Source organism: Macrobrachium rosenbergii, chromosome 5, assembly GCF_040412425.1.
Source record: "Macrobrachium rosenbergii isolate ZJJX-2024 chromosome 5, ASM4041242v1, whole genome shotgun sequence".
In the NCBI taxonomy this organism is placed as follows: Eukaryota; Metazoa; Arthropoda; class Malacostraca; order Decapoda; family Palaemonidae; genus Macrobrachium; species Macrobrachium rosenbergii.
In genome coordinates, this window is record NC_089745.1 from 17,363,828 (window position 1) to 17,387,115 (window position 23,288).

Genomic DNA, 23,288 nt, shown 5'->3' on the forward strand with positions numbered 1-23,288 from the left:
CTGTAGTCTTTAAATTAATAAGACAAGAATTATAGTAAATAATATTTCCATTTCAACTCACATACCAGTGGCACATCTTTTTTCTCATGGAATGCTGAGTGCACTAATCAGTTTACCAAAAACTCCAACAGCTCAGTCCAGTTCCACACACATAACTAACATGGAAAGTAACCTCATTGATTTTTAGTTGTCACGACCACAAGCATCAATAAATAAACAGAAAAGCGTTTTACTTTTCAAGATGCACTCTCATCTTTGATCACACTTATATAACAAAAGTGTCTGCCAAAATGATGCCTGATTGTCTACATCATTTCATATGCACTTTATACGATATTTTCAGTAAAATAAAAATCATCCCACTCAATACCACATCTGGTTACTTAAATACTGCATGGTTACTTTTAAGGTAATTGATACTATACTTGGGGAAAAACAACTTTGTAAAATTTTGATACATGTATTTATAACTCCAGACACACCCAGAAAAAATATATACATGTGTATACTTTAATTAAAAATAATGGAATAGAAACTGCACTGTACTCTCTGTTAAGAAATTGTAGTCCTAAGAAAGCTCAAAACCAGCTTCTGATGTTATAGCATAAAGAAGTTTATCCTTAAGGGTGTGCTGATCTTTGTATTCTGGCAGTTTGAGTAGGTTCATACAAGTAGAGGCAGTAGGAAGACGATCTTCGTTCCCTGATGGCTGAATACAAAAGGCAGGTTGCAGCTCCTGCAATGAAGAGTACTTATATTTGATAACAAAGAACTGATTAAAATTCAGTCACCAAAATATTTTCAATACTGCTATAGTGACACTTAAGAAATAAAATGGTATTGGTATTTCCATAACTAAGAATTACCTTAGCAAAGAAAACAAAACCACAGTCCAAAATGGTTTCTACACCTCTTGGTCTACAAAAGATCTTACCTTTGTGGGTTTCTCCTATTGCAAAAAGGCAACAACTTTAAATCAATAAAACACTTCTTGACTTTTACTAACCCTCCCTAAACTCAGCAGACTGGAAAGCGAATTCCAGGTGACAATCATGGATCCGACATTGTTTTCTTTTAACTAATTTAGCCTCTTGACAATTACATTGAACTTTGCACATTCAAAATTTCAGAGATATTTTCATTACCTGAAGTCACTCCAGCAGGATTGGTATTTGGATTGCCTTCCCTTCTGGACAAACTCTCCTACAAAATGTCTGCTGTAGTTTCTTCTCCTGTGCCAACCTAATGTACACTTATCCTACCAAAATACAAACCTTCCACCCTCACGTTTGGAGGATAACCAGTCTGCCTTGCAAAAAGAGGGTTTTCTGAGTAGACTGACAATAAGGTCTTTATGTATCGAATCACAGCTCTAAATAATATGAATCCTTGCATTCAGTTCTGCCATTCTACCACTGACTTTTGGTGAAGCTCCTCACAGCCAAGTCTCCCAGATTCTATTTCTGACTTACAGGAGCTGTTAAGAATACCTTATCATTCATTTCTATAAAACTCACCACTTACTAAAGTCAGAGATCATTTGGCCTGTGATCTTTCAAACACTACATTCTTCAAATAATATTTATCTCTTGACAAACATATGTATTTAGTGAATTAAACAGCTCAGTCGCCTTCTACGGCCTGTGTTTCAGTGGTGTCTTCTATAGTAATACACTATTTCTTGATTGTGTGGTGGCTGCAGATGGAGTTTTCTAATGCTCTCTTCCTATATTTTGCCCTTCATCTCTCATTTTCACTTATCTCATGATTTTCATTTACTATATTAATAATCTGACCGTTCTTAATGTCAGTTTTGAGTTTTCTATAAAGAAAACTATTGTGCAGGCTTTGTCTGTCTGTCCGCACTTTTTCTGTCTACCCTCAGATCTTGAAAACTACTAAGGCTAGAGGGCTACAAATTGGTATGATAATCATCCACCCTCCAATTATCAAACATACCAAATTGCAGCCCTCTAGTCTCAGTAGTTTTTATTTCATTTAAGGTTAAAGTTAGCCATAACTATGCATTTGGCAACGATATAGGATAGGCCACCACCGGGCCGTGGTTAAAATTTCATGAGGCGTGGCTCATACAGCATTATACCAAGACCACCAAAAGACAGATCTATTTTCGATGGCCTTGATTATACGCAGTAGCGGTGGTACAGAAAACTCAATTGCGCTGAAGAAACTTTGGAGGATTTTTTACTTTTTTTATTTAAAGAATAATGTAAGTTTCCTTTTTTATTTAAAGAAGGGTCAACCATCCCTCTTTGGTTAACATGTCAGCTTCTAGGTCTGACATACTGAGTTACTTTGGATCTAACAAACTGATCTCCACAGGATTCCACACCTTCAAATGGGTAGACAACATGACCGAAATAGTTGCAAAACCTAAAGCAATAATTTATTTCATAATAACACATGAAACAGTTTTACAGCAAATCTCAGATTTCATACATACTAATCCCTGTCACAAGGGGTCACCTCTACCTGCCAGCCAACAGGAAGCATATGCCTCTATTCTTCAGCATAACTTCATACTAAGTTGGGTGGGTTCAGCAGATTATCAACTTTAACCTGGCATTTTAACTTACAACATAAGATTATTTATGATATTGGCTTTCTATAAAAAAAATTGGCAATTCTAAGGACAGAGATAACAGGGAAACCGTAAACCTCATATAAATGTAATAATAATGTAATACAGTGGATCGCCTCTTTTTCGCACTTCACTTTATGGCTGATTTTTGTGGAACATATCTTTCATTTTTACACAGGAACTTTCACCAATTTGTGAATTTTTCTGTGGATTGTACCTAAAATTATCACTAATTCACTTTTTTTTTGTATTAAATTAGGCAGTGAACTGTTAAAATGGGCAGTTATAAGCATTTTAGTTCAAGAGGTACAAGGTATTTGGCAGTTATAAGCAGTTGTAGCATTTTTAGAGGGAATTTTGCATTTCCACAGTGGATTCTGGGACCTATCCCAGCAAAAAAAGGGGGGAAGCACTGTATAGCACTTACCTACAGCATTTGGCTAATACTGTAATTACTCTTGAAAATCTCAACATTTCAGTTGACTATTCCACAAAAATATTAGATACACATAAAATCTTTTCAAACTTACCTTAAATCCTAACAATGGAGGCCGGGAACAGCTAGTAACAAATTTAAGCAGCTGACGTTTTTCTGCTTCATTGAAGCCTTTGACCACCTGCCAGAACGCTATTATAGTAGGGTGCTCAGAGTTATAAATACCTGAAATAAGAGTTCCATAGTAACATCTGTAGTACATTTACTCTTCACCATTTACAACACAAAGAAATGTTGTACATCAACAGACTACAGTACATCTAAATTTTATAAATTCCTCTGTAGCTTTGACAGCACATATCACTGGAATGGTATCTAACTTCACAAATCATATTTAGAGTTTGCAGTATAAGTTCTTAGATATATTAATAACCACTAAACTTTAAGCTTCATTATTCAAAAGTAAAAATGGGTTCTAAGCAGTACTGTAGTTGCTTTATTTTTAAATGTGAAAGTGATTTCATTTTTAAAATAACAGTTAATATAGTTTCCTAAAAAGTACCCTGTAATTCTGCTATTACAATCACTGACCCTGCCTAGTTGCCTTGTCTCAGTTATGTTTCAACAAATACCATCTTACTTACAAAGAACACCATCAATTAATGTGTAGCCCCTATATATTTTTTCCAGAAGATTCCAGACTAAGACTAGTTAGCATAAACATTCTTTTCATTTCATTATCACTTGGTTATAGACATAATCTGTTGAACTGCCCTGATTCCAGATTCAACACAAACCACTGATCACTCATTGCCTTATCCAAGCCACTAGGTCACACTTTTAGACCAGATCTTTCATGGCTCTCCAACTGAGGTAACTATGCACTGCATGAAGTATCAGCCATTCCCAACAAGACATCACCATCACTACAGCACTGCAAATGCAGACAATGCTCCTTGCTAGGTTTGAAGAATTCATGGCAAATAAGAAAAACCTATCCAACACTGAAAAGCCACAAGGAATGTATCATTTCTCTACTACCTTACATTCAAAGAAATATAAGAACCATTTATGACAATCAAATATGGGATGTCCCAGAGTCATCATTTCATACCTGCAACTAAGTGGGATTTACAGCTGAACAGAGATACAAATGAAGTATATCAAAAGTGACCCTTTTACTGCTTGCCCTTCCCCTTGGAGGAAGTAGAGTATTCTATACTAATAAAACACAAGATGAGGGAAAGTTTTCTCTGTTGGATAATTATATCTTTCAAACAGTTGCCATATCTTTTTTTACAATCTTGCTCAGGTTAGGCTAGCCTATCCTAGGTTAAGCCTACTGCCCAAGTATACATAGCCATTTCCAGTATATAATAAAAACCTTACCTGCACTGCATAGGAGTCTTGGGAAAATGGCAAAGTATGTAATATTTATTGAAGAATAACATGATAAATGAAACGGCCTCTGACGATCCTCATGCAACAATCACCTGACCCAAAATTCGAAGCCTGTCTTTAAGCCTATTAATCCCATTCCATTTTCATATAGAATTCATGATCAATTTTCCACCCAAACTATGCTCAAACTACTGCTTACTGATCACTCAGGTATGGATGGCATAACAACATCACAAAGAAGAAATATTTGGGCATGATATCAAGACTTTGTCCAATTCTCTACCTACATAGTTTATTTCCACATTGCTGACAAACTTATAATTTAGATCTTGAATATACACCTAAATCAACTTGTCGTATGACAAAATTATCTTCAACAAATGCTTAACAAGGAACTTCCAGTTGCATTCTTCGTACCTACACTCAGCAAACTAGTGTGTGCTACTTTCTTCCTGGCACCATTACCAATGCTCATGAATTTAAAAGACGCTGTATTACTAATTCACAGCTGAATACTCTATTACCCTGATAGTTTCTGACTCACATTGTTTTGTGGTTATTAAACCATTCATATTTTGTCTTTTCTTCCATTTTTATTTTTTTCACACATAAGCTCTATTCCAAAGTAACTGGCTTGGTGTTAAGGGCCTTTTAGGCTTATTTCGCATGTACCTTTACCCATTTTCAATACTAGCAATAATAATAATTTTACAATGATAACTAGGTCTCTGCTGGATCCGACAAAAAGGTACAACATTCATAACCAACTTGACATAATGCAACTGTACTGCAGCAGCATTAGATATATTAAAAATGTCTGACTTCACACATTATGATAAAAATGTATGACCTACATTTCTTCTCATATAAGATACAGCAACTGTTGACAGCTAGAGTTGTTTTGTTATATTAATAAATAAAAAAAAAATCTACAAAATGGTCATGTGCCAAAACATGATTGTTCTTTGTATACTAATATCAATTATGAAAAAATATAAAACATGGCCTTTCCTGCCCAAGAAAAAGATTATAATTGCTGAACACAGACTGACACTGATAACGACAGATGTCCCAATGCTAAAGTATCTTTATATTCAACTGAACACTATTCACAGCCAAATTAGATTTTTATATAAGTCTCTATATCTAATTCATAGCCAGCTAACCAACAATAAGAGATTATAAAAATCTCTTTAAAACTCAACCTCTACTATATTTCTTTAATGTCATATGAACAAATGGCAAATCTATTTGCGTGATGCGTTCAAAGTGAAATATCTCAACATAGAAACATGGGCACTCAAAAATAAACAAATATCTCAGCAAAAAATTGAGAAGGTGGCTGAATCAATGTCCCACATACATTAAACCTGTTCATGATAGCCCACTTCTCAGTAATTTAGTCTTATATTAACTTCAGTAAAGAATAAAAAAATATCACTTAACAATACTGTTACTGTAACCATGTGGTTATGCATAAACTGACCAAAACTTGAATTTCTCAACTGACCCATATCAGCACAAGAAAGAAGTCTGAATCCTTACCTCCGTATCGAGTGTTGTCCATCAGATCTCCTATGTCAATTGGAACTGAAGCGCCAGATATGAGCATCTGAAGTTCTCGCCAATCAAACATTTGTAACCATTCAGATTGCACCACATCACATACACCTGCAAGTGGGTGAATACTAAAGGAAATATTTGTACTCTTTTATGAACAAAATATACAACATTCAAAATAGGTTTTGCTTAATAACAAACAAACCTCTAATTTTAATTATGCTTATCATGCTGTAAGATGATCAGCCGAATAATGGATTGGACTTATTTTTATTCTCTTTACCCTTCTTGACAGTGTACTTCCAATGTTTGTAGACTTCCAAAGATACCTATAAGAAGAACGAGAGCATATGTCCCTATGGCAGCCAACCAAAGGGCTTCCATTTAAATACAGGGAGAACATGTTTCACATTAGAATTAAAAAAAATACTGTAAAACAGTTTGCCAAACCACGGACTTAAAATTCTTTACAGGCGATCCTTGGGTTACGACGGAGATATGTTCCTAACAACGTGCCGTAACCCAACTTTTAACGTAAGTCAGAACACACCTAAATAAGCACCTACATCACCCACCTTGCTAATGCAGTAGTCAAGTCACAATCTAGGACATCAAAACACATTTCTATGACATATATGGACTTAGAAAAACACATAAGGACATAAATGTAAAATACAAGCCACCACCCTACCTATGAACTTTCATGTTATGAGCATTCAGAAAGAAAGACAGGGTCACAGTTAACAGGGTCACAAGTTAAAATTGTGTTCCCGATTTAACTTGTTCTTTGATGATTTCCCCTTTTCTATATTTCCTCTCCCCATAGAAAGCATTTAATATGCATTTTTGTCAATAGATGGCTTTGTGCTTGTTTACTTCATGAACTTCCAATGTCAGATGCTGCTCCTTGATAGCGACTTTGCTGTAGAAATTTCAAGTTCAAGAGCATCAGACAAAGCTGGTGCTGCCTGAGGAGAGGTAGAATTTTCAGGCTCAACTGACGCAGCCTCCAAAGCATCAGGAGAACCAGTCACTGTTGGTGCAGGCTCCAGTGAAACACAAGGACCAGGTGAAAATAATGAGACCTTCATAGAAGCCGGAGTGCCAAGTACAGCTGGTGCAGCCTCCAGAGAGGCTGACACACCAGGCATAGCTGGTGTAGCCTCCAGAGAGGTAGGAGTGCCAAGTACATCTGGCATTGCCTCTGAAGTGGCAGAAGCGCCAGAAACCACTGGCGCAGCCTCCAAAGAGGCAGGACTGCCAGAAATTACTGGCATAGCTTCTGGAGAGGCACGAGTACAGGTCACCACTGATCTTCCTTTTACGTTACCGAAGGAAGCACCTCTGGTAGCACTTACATTTCTTCTGTGGTTAGGTGCAATGGAAGAAAATGATATTCCTGGTCTACCATAGTGGCTAAAAATTTTTTGTTTAAGCTCTGTGAATGTTATGCATTCCGTTACCCTTAGGGTCTGTATCTCCTTTCCCAGGATACACATCACAATTTTGTGAAGATGGATGTCTCCACAATGTATACATTTTGCTTCCTTGTAACATACACCATGCTCTGGTTCACTACATTTAACACAAGTCGCAGGTTTGCCTTGTAGCTTTTTCTACAAGACTCTAACATATGTCCATATTCTTGACAATAAACACATCTCAGTATTGGAATACACTGCTTAACCTTAAAATGCAGCCATGCTGTTTTTATTACATTAGGCAAGTGAGTCGAATTGAATGTAATTATTAAATTTGGAAGTGGAACTAAGACTACATTGATCTTCTTTATTATTTCAACTTTAATCACACAGTGATCTATTAATTCTTCTATAAGTTTCTCTTCTGAGTATGTCATCAGTTGGGGTGCAAATATCATTCCCTTGGAGTGATTCCAAAAAGCATGTACTGCGCAGTCTACTTTAACTCGGAGATGCAATAATGCTTTTTATTTTTCACTTTCTTTTGCTGAGGCTGGTTCTACGGTCAGTTTTCCTTGTCCTTCAGATGCTATCTTAGGCTCTCGGCCACAACACTTCACAATGTCTCTGTACACACTAAAAATGTCACAATTAGAATCTTCCAGATTAAAGGTCAAATACTTATCATAAGATACTTCAAATATTCCTGGTCCTATTTCAGATACATCCCTGGTTAATTCCCCTTTGCTCCGCGCTGAAGTATAGGGTTCAGTGTAGTCACAATGCTAGAACTGTCCTTTGCCATGCCAGAAGTCGCAGGGAGATTAGAATTGATATTTATTGGGCGAATAATAGCAGATTCGTCCAGAATGAGGTCCCTCTCACTAGGGAGGCCCAACAGAAGGAGGAGCAATACTGTTACCCACAGTGGTAACTGCCCTGGGATCCTCACCTGGATATAAACCATACCTTCAGTGTTTTAGGGGTCATCAGTCCGTCGACATCGAACCCAGCACTGGGGGCATGGTTTAGCATAAAAATTTCCCCTCGCTCTATCACGTCAGGTACTCTGTTCTATGGGCGGGATGGCATGCTATCCAACTCCACCCTCCTTCAATTTGCAATCATTTCCAGAATTCAATACCATGCAAAGGTCATCAACGAAAGGGGAAGAAGGGAAGGGGAAATTTACAAAAGGCAGAGTATAAGAGTTAAAGGTCCCAACATTTGGTTGAATCCACAGCAAAGAGGCTAGGCCTAAAAGAGCATACATTCCCTGCAGTGGATCCCTAAGCCCTGCACCTCATCAAGGGATTGGGATCAGTGGACTGAAGAAACAGTGGAACCATTTTCTCAAATGACACAAGATGCCTAATCAGAGAATCCCACACTTGGCCGGAGGATTTGGTCTTTGTCAGAACTGTCGGAACAAAGTTGACAACCTCCTGATCCTGTCCTCTGTTGAGCAAACTAATTCTGCTTCAGTGTAGATGAACAACCCCAGGTACATAGCTTTTGTTCAAAGCACTGGTTATGATTTTTCCACCTAATAGAAAGTCCAAAACTTTTATAAACTTGACATAAAAGAGCCAAATATCTGCACTACTGCCATCACCAGCCAGTCCCCCAGTGACCCTGAAACCTTTTATCTATCTGATGTGGCCATACTGCCACAAGTGACAAGATTCAAGTAAATCCTTCCCTGGGTATGTGATTCTAAATTCATTTCTTGTTCTAGAGCAAGTCACAGAACAATCCACATACAGTAAGCATGTTACCAGTTATTTTCTATATTCCGCCACCCCTCCCTAAAATGATACCAAATCACAATTACGGGAAGAGGTTATCTCCTGTCTCAGACCACCCTAGAAAAAGTTGCTAGATAATAATTAAAAGGTTATCAGTGCACTAATACCAGCTTAACTACATTAAAATTTACCTGTTATTTTACCCTTTTGCAAAAATAAAACTACAGTATACTGTACACCATTATATAAAGTCTTATTCAGCCAAAAATTACTTATTCACTGCTTTCATAATCCTTATTTTTTTCTAAATTAAGGAGTTTCCTTAATATTTGCTACTATATTTTATGAAATAATAAAAAATACTGTGAAAAAGCAGACCACAAAAAAAGTGACAAGGACAAAGTTCATATTACAGAATTTCAAGTTTTGCATTTCTTCAGTCTTCAGAACTTAAAAATATAAAATGCTAAACAAAGACTGGCAATAAAATGACTGTACCTTTCTTGAATGCTTGACTCTGTTTAGCAATCTGTTTATTCAGCTTGTAATCTGCCATTCTGTAGATATACTCAATCCTGTTTTCATTGGTTACTGCTATATTTGAACCATTAGGAATTAATTCTTCTACCTGAAAGGTAACATCTTCAGAAATTATTATGTCCAAAATGGTAAAATAACATATTTATAGAGCAATTCAAATAAAAATGGATACATATTATGACAAAATAAAACTATTTTTCTCGTGTCTTCAACTCACAGTATTTTGCCCAAGATCTGAATTCAGAACTGTAAAATCAAGCCCGAGGTCTTGCACATCTCCACTGTAAGTCTTCAAGTAGAGTAAATTTTTACAAAGCTCTGGATCCAAGGAGTCTAGATGATGAAATTCGACTGATGATGATGAACGACCGAGAAGCTTGGACAAAAAAAAGCCGGCTAGAGGGACCTCTACTAGTAAGTTTTCATACAGAGCCTGGAACCAAGAAAAAATTAATGTAATGAACGATTTCTCTCAAAATGACACACTGAAGAATATCAAACTACAATTAATATTTTGAAAATCGTCTTCAGTAATGAAAATCTCCAACAGTCGTTCCTAAGATCAGTCATATGTAGTTACTCATATTCCCATCAATAAGGACTCATTTTCTAACTAAAATTTTCAAGTTACACACCAAACATTATTGAACTTGCCTCTAAAATTAGATATAATTAAGGAATGAAGGCTCTACCATAAACATCTTCCCAAAGAGTATAAAACAATTATTATTGGAATGATAAACAATGCTTAGAATCATTTCCTTATTATGGTTTCAATAATGCTCTCCATATATCCTAATGTTTGATATAATCCTTAAATACTGAGACACCATACACATGCCAGTTTAGCATAAGGTGAATAGTTACAAGAAAGGTATGGTAGGGCAATACAGAAACAAGAAGCATGATACATACTATTTGCTGTGGCTATAAGGTGGAAACAGATAAAGCTGTGATTTTTGGCTAAGAACAATCTATGTGAATTTTGTATCATACATAGTCAACAGGCTAGCTTAACAAGGTCACATTTGGCTGCAACTATCAGGTTGACTTGATAGAAGACAACCTCAAAAGTTGTTCTGAAGCACTAAGACCTTAGAGTCTGGAGAAACAGCATCCTTTCCAGATCAAGCCTCACTGCTGGGAATTTTCCAAGAGTGGTGGCAGGACCAGAAAGACAAGGGTGCTAAAGTCTACAAAAATTCTCTTGGGCATATTATTATGAAGGCATATACTTCAAGTTTTTCAGTGTTCTAAGGTTCTTAAATTTGTCTATAACTATTTTTGATTCCCTCAGTAGCTTCCTGTTAGGTGTGTTATAATTTGTTCCTCAAACCAAATCTATAGTTCTTACTAAATTGTTGTGGCATTTTCTGTTTCTACAGCATACAGCAAACAGTACACAAAGCCTTGTTCTTCAAGACTTACCAATGCTATTGTTGATATTAACTTTATTAAATTAATGCACAAGTATTCCAGCACCAATCACTACTAGTATGGGGTTTCCCACAAAGTTACAGGTGTGATTAAGGTTTAGAAAAATCTAGGGTTTTTCAGGTTAACATCTAAGGATGGATGGCTGGATTAGCTGAACCATCTTGGAACCAGATCCACGCAACAAAGGTCTGATGTAGTCGCTCAATGTCAATGCTATTCCAGGCCATGAAACTTATATACATGCTAGTTGCTCCTTATGCTGTATTCAAAAGTGACTTAAAACATAAATTGTAGAACTTGCTCTCACAGACTCCTGAAAATCACTTGGATGACATCTGTGGAGACTTTAGTGGATTCCTTCAGTGATTCTTTGATTCTAAGGATCAAGTAGTTAGCTACCTGTCTTTAGAGATGCACCATTTCAATACCCTGCAGTTCATCCTCATTCAAGTCGACATCAGGAGAAGTACTATGTGAAAAGAATTTTTGGGGGTCTTGAGAAGGCATTTGACAAAGTACTAGAACAAGTAATTCAATGTACATTACAAAAGACTAGAAACACCAACTAAACCAGTGATGTTACTATACCATAACATAAGACTTTGAATGAAGAATAAAACATATCATGAGGAACTTTAGATAAACATTGCAGTCCATCAAAGATCAGAAATAAGTCCATCTGTTTATCACAGTTACTGGAGAGGCTACAAATAAGTGCAAAAAGGGAAGTCTTGGGAGCTGCTACATGCAGATGACCTCAACTTAACTGCAGAATCACAGGAAGAGGCAGAAATGTTTAAAAGATGGAAGAGTTGAATGAAGAAAGGACTGGAAATTAATAGAGCAAAAAAGCTTATGATGACCATAAAGGAGACCCAAAATGGAAAGTGGCCATGTGGTGGTTGTTGGTGAGATGTAGGAGTGAATACTGTGTCTCCAATGTAGCAGATGGTACCACAAGAAATGCTCCTCATGACTGCAAATTTAAACAAAGTAAGGGATTTTATATGCCTGTATTGTGCAAGAGTAAAATAAGAAAAAAGGAAAGAAGGCCATATTGTGGCAGATAGGCAGGCCTTTAGAGGATGCAGAATGCTCCTGTTATCTTTGGGACATACTAGATTGGAAAGCACATGCTGAGGAGGTAGTTAAGAAAAGCAACAGACAGGATGATGTGGAAAAAGATGACAAGACTACTAGTTAACAAGAATATGACATTACTATATACAGTAAAAATTTATATGTATAAGGTCTGTAGAGAAATAGCCTTCCAAACGAAGATTTTCAAGAGGCATGATTACCGAATGCTACAATTCAAGACTTGAAATCACTGGGAAATCACATTACATAAAAAAAAAGTTTTCTGTGATATTTGATGCCCTAAGGCTGGAATAATAAAAACAGCAACCTTAAAGATTGTGATGTTTAGGCATGTAATAAGAAATGGATTCATTATTGAGAATAGAAGTAGCTAGGAAATATTACAACAAAGACCAGTAAGAAATCCCAGAAAAATATAGAAAAAAGAAAATAAATGAAGACCTAGACCAAATAGGAAGCAAGGCAGAGTGCGCAAGACAAAAGAATGGAAACAACTGATTTCATGCCTGACCTGTGAAGATAAAATCTGATGAAAATAATGGTAATGATGATGGTGATGATGAACGTATTTCGTCAGTAGATTTTTACTGAACCAATGTCTATTTTGAATATTGTTTATGAATTATAAATTTCTTTATATTCTGTTAATTACTAACAATGAATGTGGAAGTATAAACATAATAGGAAACCTAGTGTTGTGTCTTACTTTCATTACTTTACTTCTATTGTCAATCATTAAATACTGACTAGTTGTCAAATTTGCCCGTGCACATTTGTTTCATTTGAGGGCATGGCATTAACTACTAAGCCCTTTCCTCTTACTTGTCTTTGAAAAACATTTTGTTTGTGTTCCTTTAATACTGGTTAAGCATCATGTGTATCAATAACACAAATAATTACTATATTACCATTCACTTTCTGCAAGCTTGCCAGGCATTTCAAAATATGTGAATACTAAGAATGTTGCAGGTCTTGAAAGTAGGCATTTACCTACTGTGACTGATCCTTCAGTTTTTCAGGGCCACAATTCATGTAGAAGGCTGATTCAAAGTGACCATGAATACAGCTACCAACTTCTACCACTAATGTGCTGACCAAGGAGCTACAAACATTATACAAAACTGGCTTCTTTCAGATCAGCTTGTTAATTTGATCTGCATATTGGGAATGGAGGGAATGGGATGGAAAATTTAGGCCAAAGGCCAAGCACTGGGACCCATGAGGTCATACAGTGCCATAATAGATATTGAGAGTGAAAGGTTTTAAGGTGTAACAAGAGGAAAACCTCACAGTTGCACTATGAAACAATTGTTAGGAGAGGGTGGAAGGAAAGATGGAAGAAAGAGAATATGAAAGGAGGTACAGTGAAAGGAATAAATGGGATTGCAGCTAGAAGCCTGAAGGGATGTTGCAAAGATCCTTAAGTAATGGCTACAGTGCACTGACAGCACTACTCCCCTACGGAGGATCTGCATGTTAACAAAGATAACTTAGTAGCTTGAAAAGATTTTAACCAACATGTCAGGTAATGACATCAAAACACCCAAAAATTGAAAACAATATACACTACAATAATAAAATCATTCACTCACCTTTCCTAACATTCTACCAATAAAATAGTAATGTGCTGGGTAGTCCTCAGCTATATGATGAGCTCCTGGGTTGGGATAAAGGGTGTTTTCTCTGGTTAAAAGGAAGAACCCTCGGGTAGGGTCAAATGCAGTTTTGAGCAGCACTGACAGGAACTCCCGAAAAATCCCTCCTCCATCAATGCCAACTTCATCGAGGCCAACAGCATTCATGAGACGAACTCTCATTCTAAGCCTCAGATTAGGTTCTAGTGAAGAGTATAAAAAACAAATTAATATTTCTTAGATTCTGGAAGGTCACAGGAAAAACTAACAAAAGACAGGACTACAAAATTTGTAAACAATCTATATGCTTCATAGATACAATTTACTTTCTCCTTCAGTGTGCTGTCTCTCCCAAGACATGGACTTATAATCATTTCTATGTCTTGCCTTCTGCATCACTTCTGCAGTTATTCTCTCTCCTCGTCATCTCCTTATTCTATTCATATATTTTTCCCACTGCCATCCACTCACCCTCTTTCCAGACATTTCTCCTGCCAAACACCCTTCCAAAGCATGACTTCTCAAAAAATTATCCAAAAATTAAAGTTACCTTCTGATTATTCTTAAATATTTCCCTCTATGCCCATTAAAAAATTCTCTCACTTGTTACACTCTTCATTCATTACATACATACAAAACTCTTTTCCAGATCTTCATTTATATGCTTCCAGTTTCTCTTCCATCACATTTCACATACAACAAAGAAGACCAAATATACATTTTCATCTTCTTTTCTACATATTAATGTTAAATTCATATTTTTTAATAATATGTCATCTAATGTTCTCTTTATTTCCCATATCTTATTTTTAATTTCCTTATCAATAAGCACCTCTAACATTACCCAGCTACTCAAGATACACCACTGATCAATGTGTTTAATTCTTCTACCTCCCAGATTAGTTATAAGTGACTTGTTCATGACCCTGTGTTCTTACCACACATTTTGTCATTGCCAAACTGGCCCTATTTATCTCCTGTAACCACTTCTGAATCAGCAATTAGTACAGTGTCTGGGACATCTACACTCTCACCAACCAATTCTTTTCCCTTTCTCATTATACAGTCACTGTACAATGAAAGTAAATCAGGGGATATCACACAGTCCCATTTAGCCACACAGTTTATTCATGCACCCAGACCATGATCTTACTGAATCTTTAGGCATCTGTTGAGACTTGGCTATGACTGATCTAGTGTTAACAAATAAGGATGGTCCCCCCCTTCGAGTAACCTTAATTGTCTGCAACACTGGTAAAGTAAACAAGGATGTTTACCTTCAGTAATTAGTATTCCACTTAAAAACAGTATTCCACTTAAAGACAAGTTTTTATCTAAAGTGAGGGACAAGTAACACATTGCAAAATACATACCATTAGCAGGGGATAACTTATCAAATGCATCTTCATAGATGTGTGTTCTTCTCACAGAGAAAATTATCATTGGGCCTTCATTAAAATCAGCCCTCAACTGACTTTCTGTTCTGCTATTAGCAACTAACATACTAAATACTTGAGTTCTTGCTTCAAAGGGAATAACAAAGGGCAATTCTTGAAGAATTGTTTCACGGCGTTGTTCAGTTATAGACAATGGAGGTCCTTCAGTCTCTGCAACAAATCATTCATGAGTAAAATTTACAATTTCCCCATGTGTTAAATTAGGGAACGAGGAACTATGCTTCAAGACTTCCAAGCAATGAAAACAAAATAGATTTCATATCTACACTCATAATTATTATATCACACTGTCAGAGACCCAAGATTTAATTCACTAAAACATAACTTGCATCATACCCAATTCATCTCTGGTGAGCCATCTCTGTGGCATGAATAATCTTCGCTGTCTTCGGGTAGTACGGGGAACAAATGACACTGCCTGAGAGTTCCCTATGGGCAGTGAGACACGAGAACTTAACCAATGTCCTTCTGGACAGAACATCCGCCTTGTGTCTCTTAAATGAATCTGCCGCACTACTCCCACACACACCTGATTAAAAGCACCATGTATAAAACATGAAATGTTTCCTAAATTACAAAAAATTATTTGAAAATCAAGATTACTAAGTCACGAAGACCACCACTAACTTTCCTAATCTATATCACTTGGGCCATGAAAGAAAGCAGTGTAGATTCTACCAAAAAATTACTGGATGTATTCTCTCATCTTTTTAGATAATATGCTAATAAAGCACTTGTAAGAAAGTTACATTTCTGCTGTATACCTTCTAGCCAACAAAACAGGTCCCACCCTCACACTGTAGAACAAGATCAACCTTATTACACCTCAAGATGACAACTGCCATGATTTAGCATTTTCGTTAACTCTCTGCAACTACAGTACCTATACAAATACTATCAACTCTTAAATAAGTTTGATAAATCAAACATAAATCATTACCAAGGCTAATGTCATTGCAATATAAACAGTGTTATTTTGGAATTTCTTAATACGAAGCTTGATTCTAGCAACTGCCCTACAGATCTAAACCAATGGAAACTGAACCTACCAGCCCAAGATAACATCGCAGAATAATCAAAGTCTTACACTGGGATTAATTGTTTAATTTTTAATTGAAAGAATATTTTAGAAACAGGTGATTTCTTAGCAAAAGTAATTAAATTAAAATTTTATCCTTTATTAAGGTATTTCATGTACCATAAAGGTTGTAGTTTCATAAATTAGTCTTTTGATATTTCAACTTTATCAAGTAGTTGAAAGAATGATCCAAACTTACTCAAAAACAACAATGTTTAGGAAGAAGTATAAAGCTTAACAGAATTAAACCACAGATATATTGTACACACTTTACAAATCACTGTTCAAATATAAAATTAAAATTTTTATTTTCCATAAAAACAAATCCCTTACTTTACATAATTCTATACTACCTAGACTGGTGCTATGCTAACCGAGAACGCTTCATCAGTTGAAAATGAAGTCTGGAATTTTCCTTCTGGTGGATAACCCTTATGAAGGTAATCCCTATTCACAATGTCAAGAATCATTAGCTACATCCACAAGCTTTGGAGGGAATGGGAGTAGGACCACTCACAGTAAAATGACATTCTTATAACATAAACCATGTTTTTTCATACAAACTCATCAACCAGCTATTGTCTATCTTTCCTACAATGGAATCCTAGTACTGTTCATGATAAAGAAGCCCTCACTGCACGTGCCCAGCCCACCTATGTTGGCTCAACAACTCTCCATTCTTATATAGCAAGTGGCTTGACAGTGTCAGCATCTCAGCAATGCTCTAACAAGACATGGCTCTTTGTAATTTTTTTACCTTTGAGTCATCACTGGAATTTAGGAGGCAAAAAATTATTCAATACTTTTTACAACTTCTTAAAATATGCAAACCTCTTGGTGAATCACTATTCAGATGGGAGACAAAAAGCAGCTTTTCAATAATCTCATCCATTTGTGATCAATATAGACATTTATCAAAACTACTATCTTTAATACAGTATTCTGGATCCTGCTTGTCAAAAGTAGAAAATCAGATGTGACTATCTTTAATACAGTATTCTGGATCCTGCTTGTCAAAAGTAGAAAATCAGATGTGACATTTGTGAAAGAATGAAACTGAATTACCTGTACAGACAGGTGGATTCATGCTATTTGTGGACTAAATTACAATCAAATGCTTAACAAGTTTCTTGATGACCTAAGAAATGCAAGGAACATGCTATGTATACCATTAAGTTATGCTATAGCACGGGATACAGTTGTCCGATTCAAACAGCTCAAACCAACTGCAGAATCATTACAACTGTGTCAAATTGTCCCTGACAAGACTATACACAAAATCAGTTTTTACCTGATGTAGGTCTTTACTTACGCCTTTTCTCCATGATTTTCTGAGCATTCCTTAATTGCTATTTTTCTGAGTAACTGCTCCTCACCCCTTCTCATCAGATGTCTAAACCATCTCAAGCTATGAGATCCTAGTTTACCTACTAGTCACTTAGCAATACATATCAGCAACCTCCTCATTTGTAATAAGGCCTTCCCACATCATACTAGCCATGAATATCTTCAAAACCCATTCCATCTTTTGTACGTGTCAAGGTTTCTGTTAAATAAGTAGATCAGGAATTATGAATTCACAAGTCATCCAAAGAACACTAGGACTGCGCCATTACGTGGGCACATCTGGACCTACAAGAAAATGCAGTTTTCACTTTTTTTCTAGCATTATTTATTACCACGTAATTACAAAAAATCTCAGCGTATATATATAAGCAATGAACGCCGTAGTTCAGCCAGAATTTATGCATGAGTACATAATTTTTTGTATGCCTGTCTGTGCATCTGTAAATAACTTCAATGTGCATGTATTATATATCATTCGAACAACCATTCTTTGTACTTTATTGTGCTGAACAGCAAAATGTAAAAATATCAACGTTTCTATATAATAATCGTTACCTTATATTTTCTCAGAAAAAAAAAAAAAATTGTCTTGTCCGTAATCTAACGACAATTGCTCAATTTTATTCTAACAATACACATATCTTTCTTTTGTGCGTTTTATAGGAAATTTATTCAGCTTTGTAATTCCACCTTTATTTTTTTTTTCTATCTTTATTCCTTACAAAACGTCAACATAAGTATGTTGGAAAATCTGAAAACTGCACTCCTTAAAAAATTAGCATTTTTAATTGGTAACAGCTAATTAGCAAACACATTTTTAGCAAAATGATTGCGTCCACGTTAAAGTTCAAACATCTCCACACAATTTACATATAAAATAAACTCCCCAAACCTAATTATTATATTTTTCATGATTATTTAAAAAAAAAATCTATGATTTCCCTTAAAAATTTCACGTTCATCACGTCTTTTTTATTATCTCTAAGCCTTGCAAAGATTTTCTGATTGCTTTAGGAAAAAATTCAACCATTTGCCGACATCATAAAACAAACCAGAAGCATATATCAGTTATAGTTTGGACATATCGATTTTTACAAAGAAACTTTTCTGCGCGAGCCCCACTTTTCCCTCCACAGCATAAGTCACTTATTGGGTAGCGCTATAGGAACCCCCATAAGCGCGCGAAGGTTAAATAGATAACTGTTGCAATTTTTTTTGGTGTCAGTGCCAGTAGAATCAATGTGTATAATTCATTTAGATAAGCATCAACACCCAGTTCTGTTAAGGTGCCAGGATGTAATGCTGCCACCTGCCAGAGGTATCTAGTCCCTCTACAGCAAAGCTATTAACCCTTTAACGCCAAAGCCCTATTTTCAAAAACGTCTCTCGTATGCCGGCGGCCTCCAAGAGGTAGCGCCGAAGCGGGAAAAAAAAGTTTTTTTAAAAAAATCACAGTACGCTTAGTTTTTTAAGAGTTCATTTTTGGCTCCTTTTTTTCTCATTGCCTGAAGTTTAGTATGCAACCATCAGACATAAAAACAAATATCATTATCATATATAAATATTAGAATATATGACAGCGAAAAAAAAAACTTGTATATAATTGTATACAAATCGCGCTGTAAGGAAAACGGTTGAAGCTAATGAGTTAATTTTTTTTAGTTGTATTGTACACTAAATTGCGATGATTTTGGTATATAACAGATTGCAAAACGATTAAAGAACACAGAGAAAATATTATCACAAAATGATGCATGAATTAACGTAGCGGACATAAAAAAGTTTTTTTCAAAAATTCACAAAAATCAAAATATTGTGCCAAAATGAAGGAAATTGATTGAATATTACTAGGCTGTAAGTTTTTTAGCTTACAATTGCATTTTTTGAACCATTTCGAAAAGTTAAAGTTGAAAGGTTGATTTTTTCTATTTATCGTTATTTTGATGTAAATATAAAAAAACTGTGAAGAGCTAAAGGAATGATATATTTTTTGTTATATTCTACATGAAATTGCGCACATTTTGATGTATAACACTTTATGTAACGAATAATATGAAACGGCGAAAAAATTACGGCAAGCTGACGCAAGAAATGACAGGATTTTCAGCGGAGTCCGCGGTTTGAGCGAAGGAAAATTTTTTTTCAAAAATTCACCAAAAATCTACATATTGTGCTAGAGACTTTCCGTTTGTTGCAAAATGAAGGTAAATGATTGATTGTTACTCGTATGTAATAATTATGGCTTTCGGATGCGTTTTCGATCATTTCTATTTAGTCAAAGTTGACCGAATGTTAAAATTTTGTCAGTTATAGTGATTTTCGGCGTAAAATATTAAAAAACTGTGAAGAGCTAAAGGAATGACATATTTTTGTTGTATTCTACATGAAATTGCGCACATTTTGATGTATAACACTTTATGTAACGAATAATATGAAACGGCGAAAAAATTATGGCAAGCTGACGCAAGAAATGACAGGATTTTCAGCGAGTGCTGAGCGAAGGAAAAATTTTTTCAAAAATTCACCAAAAATCTACATATTGTGCTAGAGACTTTCCGTTTGTTGCAAAATGAAGGTAAATGATTGATTGTTACTCGAATGTAATAATTATGGCTTTACGGATGCGTTTTTCGATCATTTCGGTCGAGTCAAAGTTGACCGAATGTTAAAATTTTGTCAGTTATCGTGATTTCGGCGAAAATATTAAAAACTATGAAGAGCTAAAGGAATGACATATTTTTTGTTGTATTCTACATGAAATTGCCCACATTTTGATGTATAACACTTTATGTAACAAAATAATATGAAACGCAAGAAATGGCGAAAAATTACGGCAAAAATCTGACGCAAAAATGGTAAATGATTGATTTTCAGCGAATGTAATAATTAGTACGGACGCGATCATTTGGTCGAATCAAAGTTGACCTAATGTTAAATTTTGTCAGGAAAAATTTTTTCGAATAAAAATTCACCAAAAATCTCAAAAATTCACCAAAAATAATGTGCTAGAGACTTTCCGTTTGTTGCAAAATGAAGGTAAATGATTGATTGTTACTCGAATGTAATAATTATGGCTTACGGATGCGTTTTTTCGATCATTTTGGTCGAATCAAAGTTGACCGAATGTTAAAATTTTGTCAGTTATCGTGATTTCGATGTAAATATTAAAAAACTATGAAGAGCTAAAGGAATGATATATTTTTGTTATATTCTACATGAAATTGCGCACATTTTGATGTATAACACTTTATGTAACGAATAATATGAAACGGCGAAAAAATTACGGCAAGCTGACGCAAGAAATGACAGGATTTTTTGCGCGGAGCGGAGGAAAATTTTTTTTCAAAAATTCACCAAAATCTAAATATTGTGCTAGAGACTTTCCGTTTGTTGCAAAATGAAGGTAAATGATTGATTGTTACTCAAATGTAATAATTATGGCTTACGGATGCGTTTTTCGATCATTTCGGTCGAGTCAAAGTTGACCGAATGTTAAAATTTTGTCAGTTATCGTGATTTCGGCGAAAATATTAAAAAACTGTGAAGGGCTAAAGGAATGATATATTTTTTGTTGTACTCTACATGAAATTGCGCACATTTTGATGTATAACACTTTATGTAACGAATAATATGAAATGGCGAAAAAATTACAGCAAGCTGACGCAAGAAATGACAGGATTTTCAGCGGAGTACGCGCGCGGAGCGAAGGAAATTTTTTTTTATTTTTCAAAAATTCACCAAAAATCTAAATACTGTGCTAGAGACTTTCCGTTTGTTGCAAAATGAAGGTAAATGATTGGTTGTTACTCGAATGTAATAATTATGGCTTACGGATGCGTTTTTCGATCATTTCGGTCGAATCAAAGTTGACCGAATGTTAAAATTTTGTCAGTTATCGTGATTTCGATGTAAATATTAAAAAACCGTGAAGAGCTAAAGGAATGATATATTTTTTGTTATATTCTACATGAAATTGCGCACATTTTGATGTATAACACTTTATGTAACGAATAATATGAAACGACGAAAAAATTACGGCAAGCTGACGCAAGAAATGTCATGATTTTCAGCGGAGTTCGTGCGCGCGGAGCGGAGGAACATTTCTTTTTCAAAAATTCACCAAAATTCTAAATATTGTGCTAGAGACTTTCCGTTTGTTGCAAAATGAAGGTAAATGATTGATTGTTACTTGAATGTAATAATTATGGCTTACGGATGCGTTTTTCGATCATTTCGGTCAGTCAAAGTTGACCGAATGTTAAAATTTTGTCAGTTATTGTGATTTCGATGTAAATATTAAAACACTGTGAAGAGCTAAAGGAATGATATATTTTTGTTGTATTCTACATGAAATTGCACACATTTTGATGTATAACACTTTATGTAACGAATAATATGAAACGGGGGAAAAATTATGGCAAGCTGACGCAAGAAATGACAGGATTTTCAGCGGAGTTTTGCGCGTGCGGAGCGGAGGAAAATTTTTTTTTCAAAAATTCACCAAAATTCTAAATATTGTGCTAGAGACTTTCCGTTTGTTGCAAAATGAAGGTAAATGATTGATTGTTACTCGAATGTAATAATTATGGCTTACGGATGCGTTTTTCGATCATTTCGGTCAAGTCAAAGTTGACCGAATGTTAAAATTCACTTTGGTTGCTGGGTCCTTCTCCAGCATCCCAGTCTAAAACTCGCCTCACACGCTCACTTCCGACAGGCAGTATGCGCCTTTCACTGTCCTGACGCCTTTGTGACATATCTACAAACGTCCTGTTGCAGCACGAATACGCAAACACTCGCCAAAGTTCTGCAAAACACGTCTGCGTCAAAATATCGCTCCCGCAAGGTCCTGCGCTGATGCTATCTGGCGTGAGTAGGAGGGAATTCGCGCATGCGCGTCTGGGTAATGCTCAAAAACAACACAACACCTGGATCCGTGAACTCCCAGCATCCGCCAAGGCGCGTGATTTGAAATCTTCCGCAAACTAGGCCTATAAATTATTTTTCCGCGAATATTTAAAAAAAGCATTTTCAGTCGACGTTTGCAACGTCCACTCAGCATTCGACAGACAATTTTTGACGACGTTTAAAACGTCCAACAGGCGTTTAAGGGTTAAGCAGTTGCTATGTTAATCTAAAGTGGCAGCATCATTGTCATGACTTCTTAGTTCTTAATTTTCTACTATACAGTTTATGTATGTATTTACTGTATCAATCTTCTGTAGACTTCTATTTGTTTATCTCTTATTTGTATACTTCTGATTCACCTTCTCTTTGCTAAGTTAACTTCTTTTCCCATATGGGCATTCTATTGTTTGAAAGCCTGACTATGAAATTAATGGCCTTCTGACTTGCTGCACACAATTGTGCATTCATGCTGATTAATAATAATAATATAATAATAAATAGTAATAATAATAATAATAATAATAATAATAATAATAATAATAATATATATATAATAATAATAATAATAATAAATAATAAAATAATAATAATAAATAATAAAATAATAATAATAATAAT

The 23,288-nt window shown here is 35.5% G+C and overlaps 1 protein-coding gene across 3 annotated transcripts in view; it reads right to left on the reverse strand.

Annotated features, from left to right (window-relative positions):
• Nucleotides 1–440: 440 nt before the first annotated feature.
• LOC136838567 (ubiquitin-protein ligase E3C) overlaps nt 441–23,288 on the reverse strand; it is a 416,786-nt gene continuing 393,938 nt past the window's right edge. For all 3 annotated transcript variants that reach the window (XM_067103711.1, XM_067103710.1, XM_067103709.1), the window contains 8 exons: nt 15,674–15,866; nt 15,254–15,487; nt 13,839–14,083; nt 9,926–10,141; nt 9,667–9,796; nt 5,985–6,110; nt 3,133–3,263; nt 441–736 (listed from right to left, as the gene is read on the reverse strand). In XM_067103711.1, the coding sequence (XP_066959812.1) occupies nt 569–736; nt 3,133–3,263; nt 5,985–6,110; nt 9,667–9,796; nt 9,926–10,141; nt 13,839–14,083; nt 15,254–15,487; nt 15,674–15,866 (1,443 nt within the window). In that variant the 3' untranslated portion in view covers nt 441–568. The remainder of the gene's footprint in view (nt 737–3,132; nt 3,264–5,984; nt 6,111–9,666; nt 9,797–9,925; nt 10,142–13,838; nt 14,084–15,253; nt 15,488–15,673; nt 15,867–23,288) is intronic.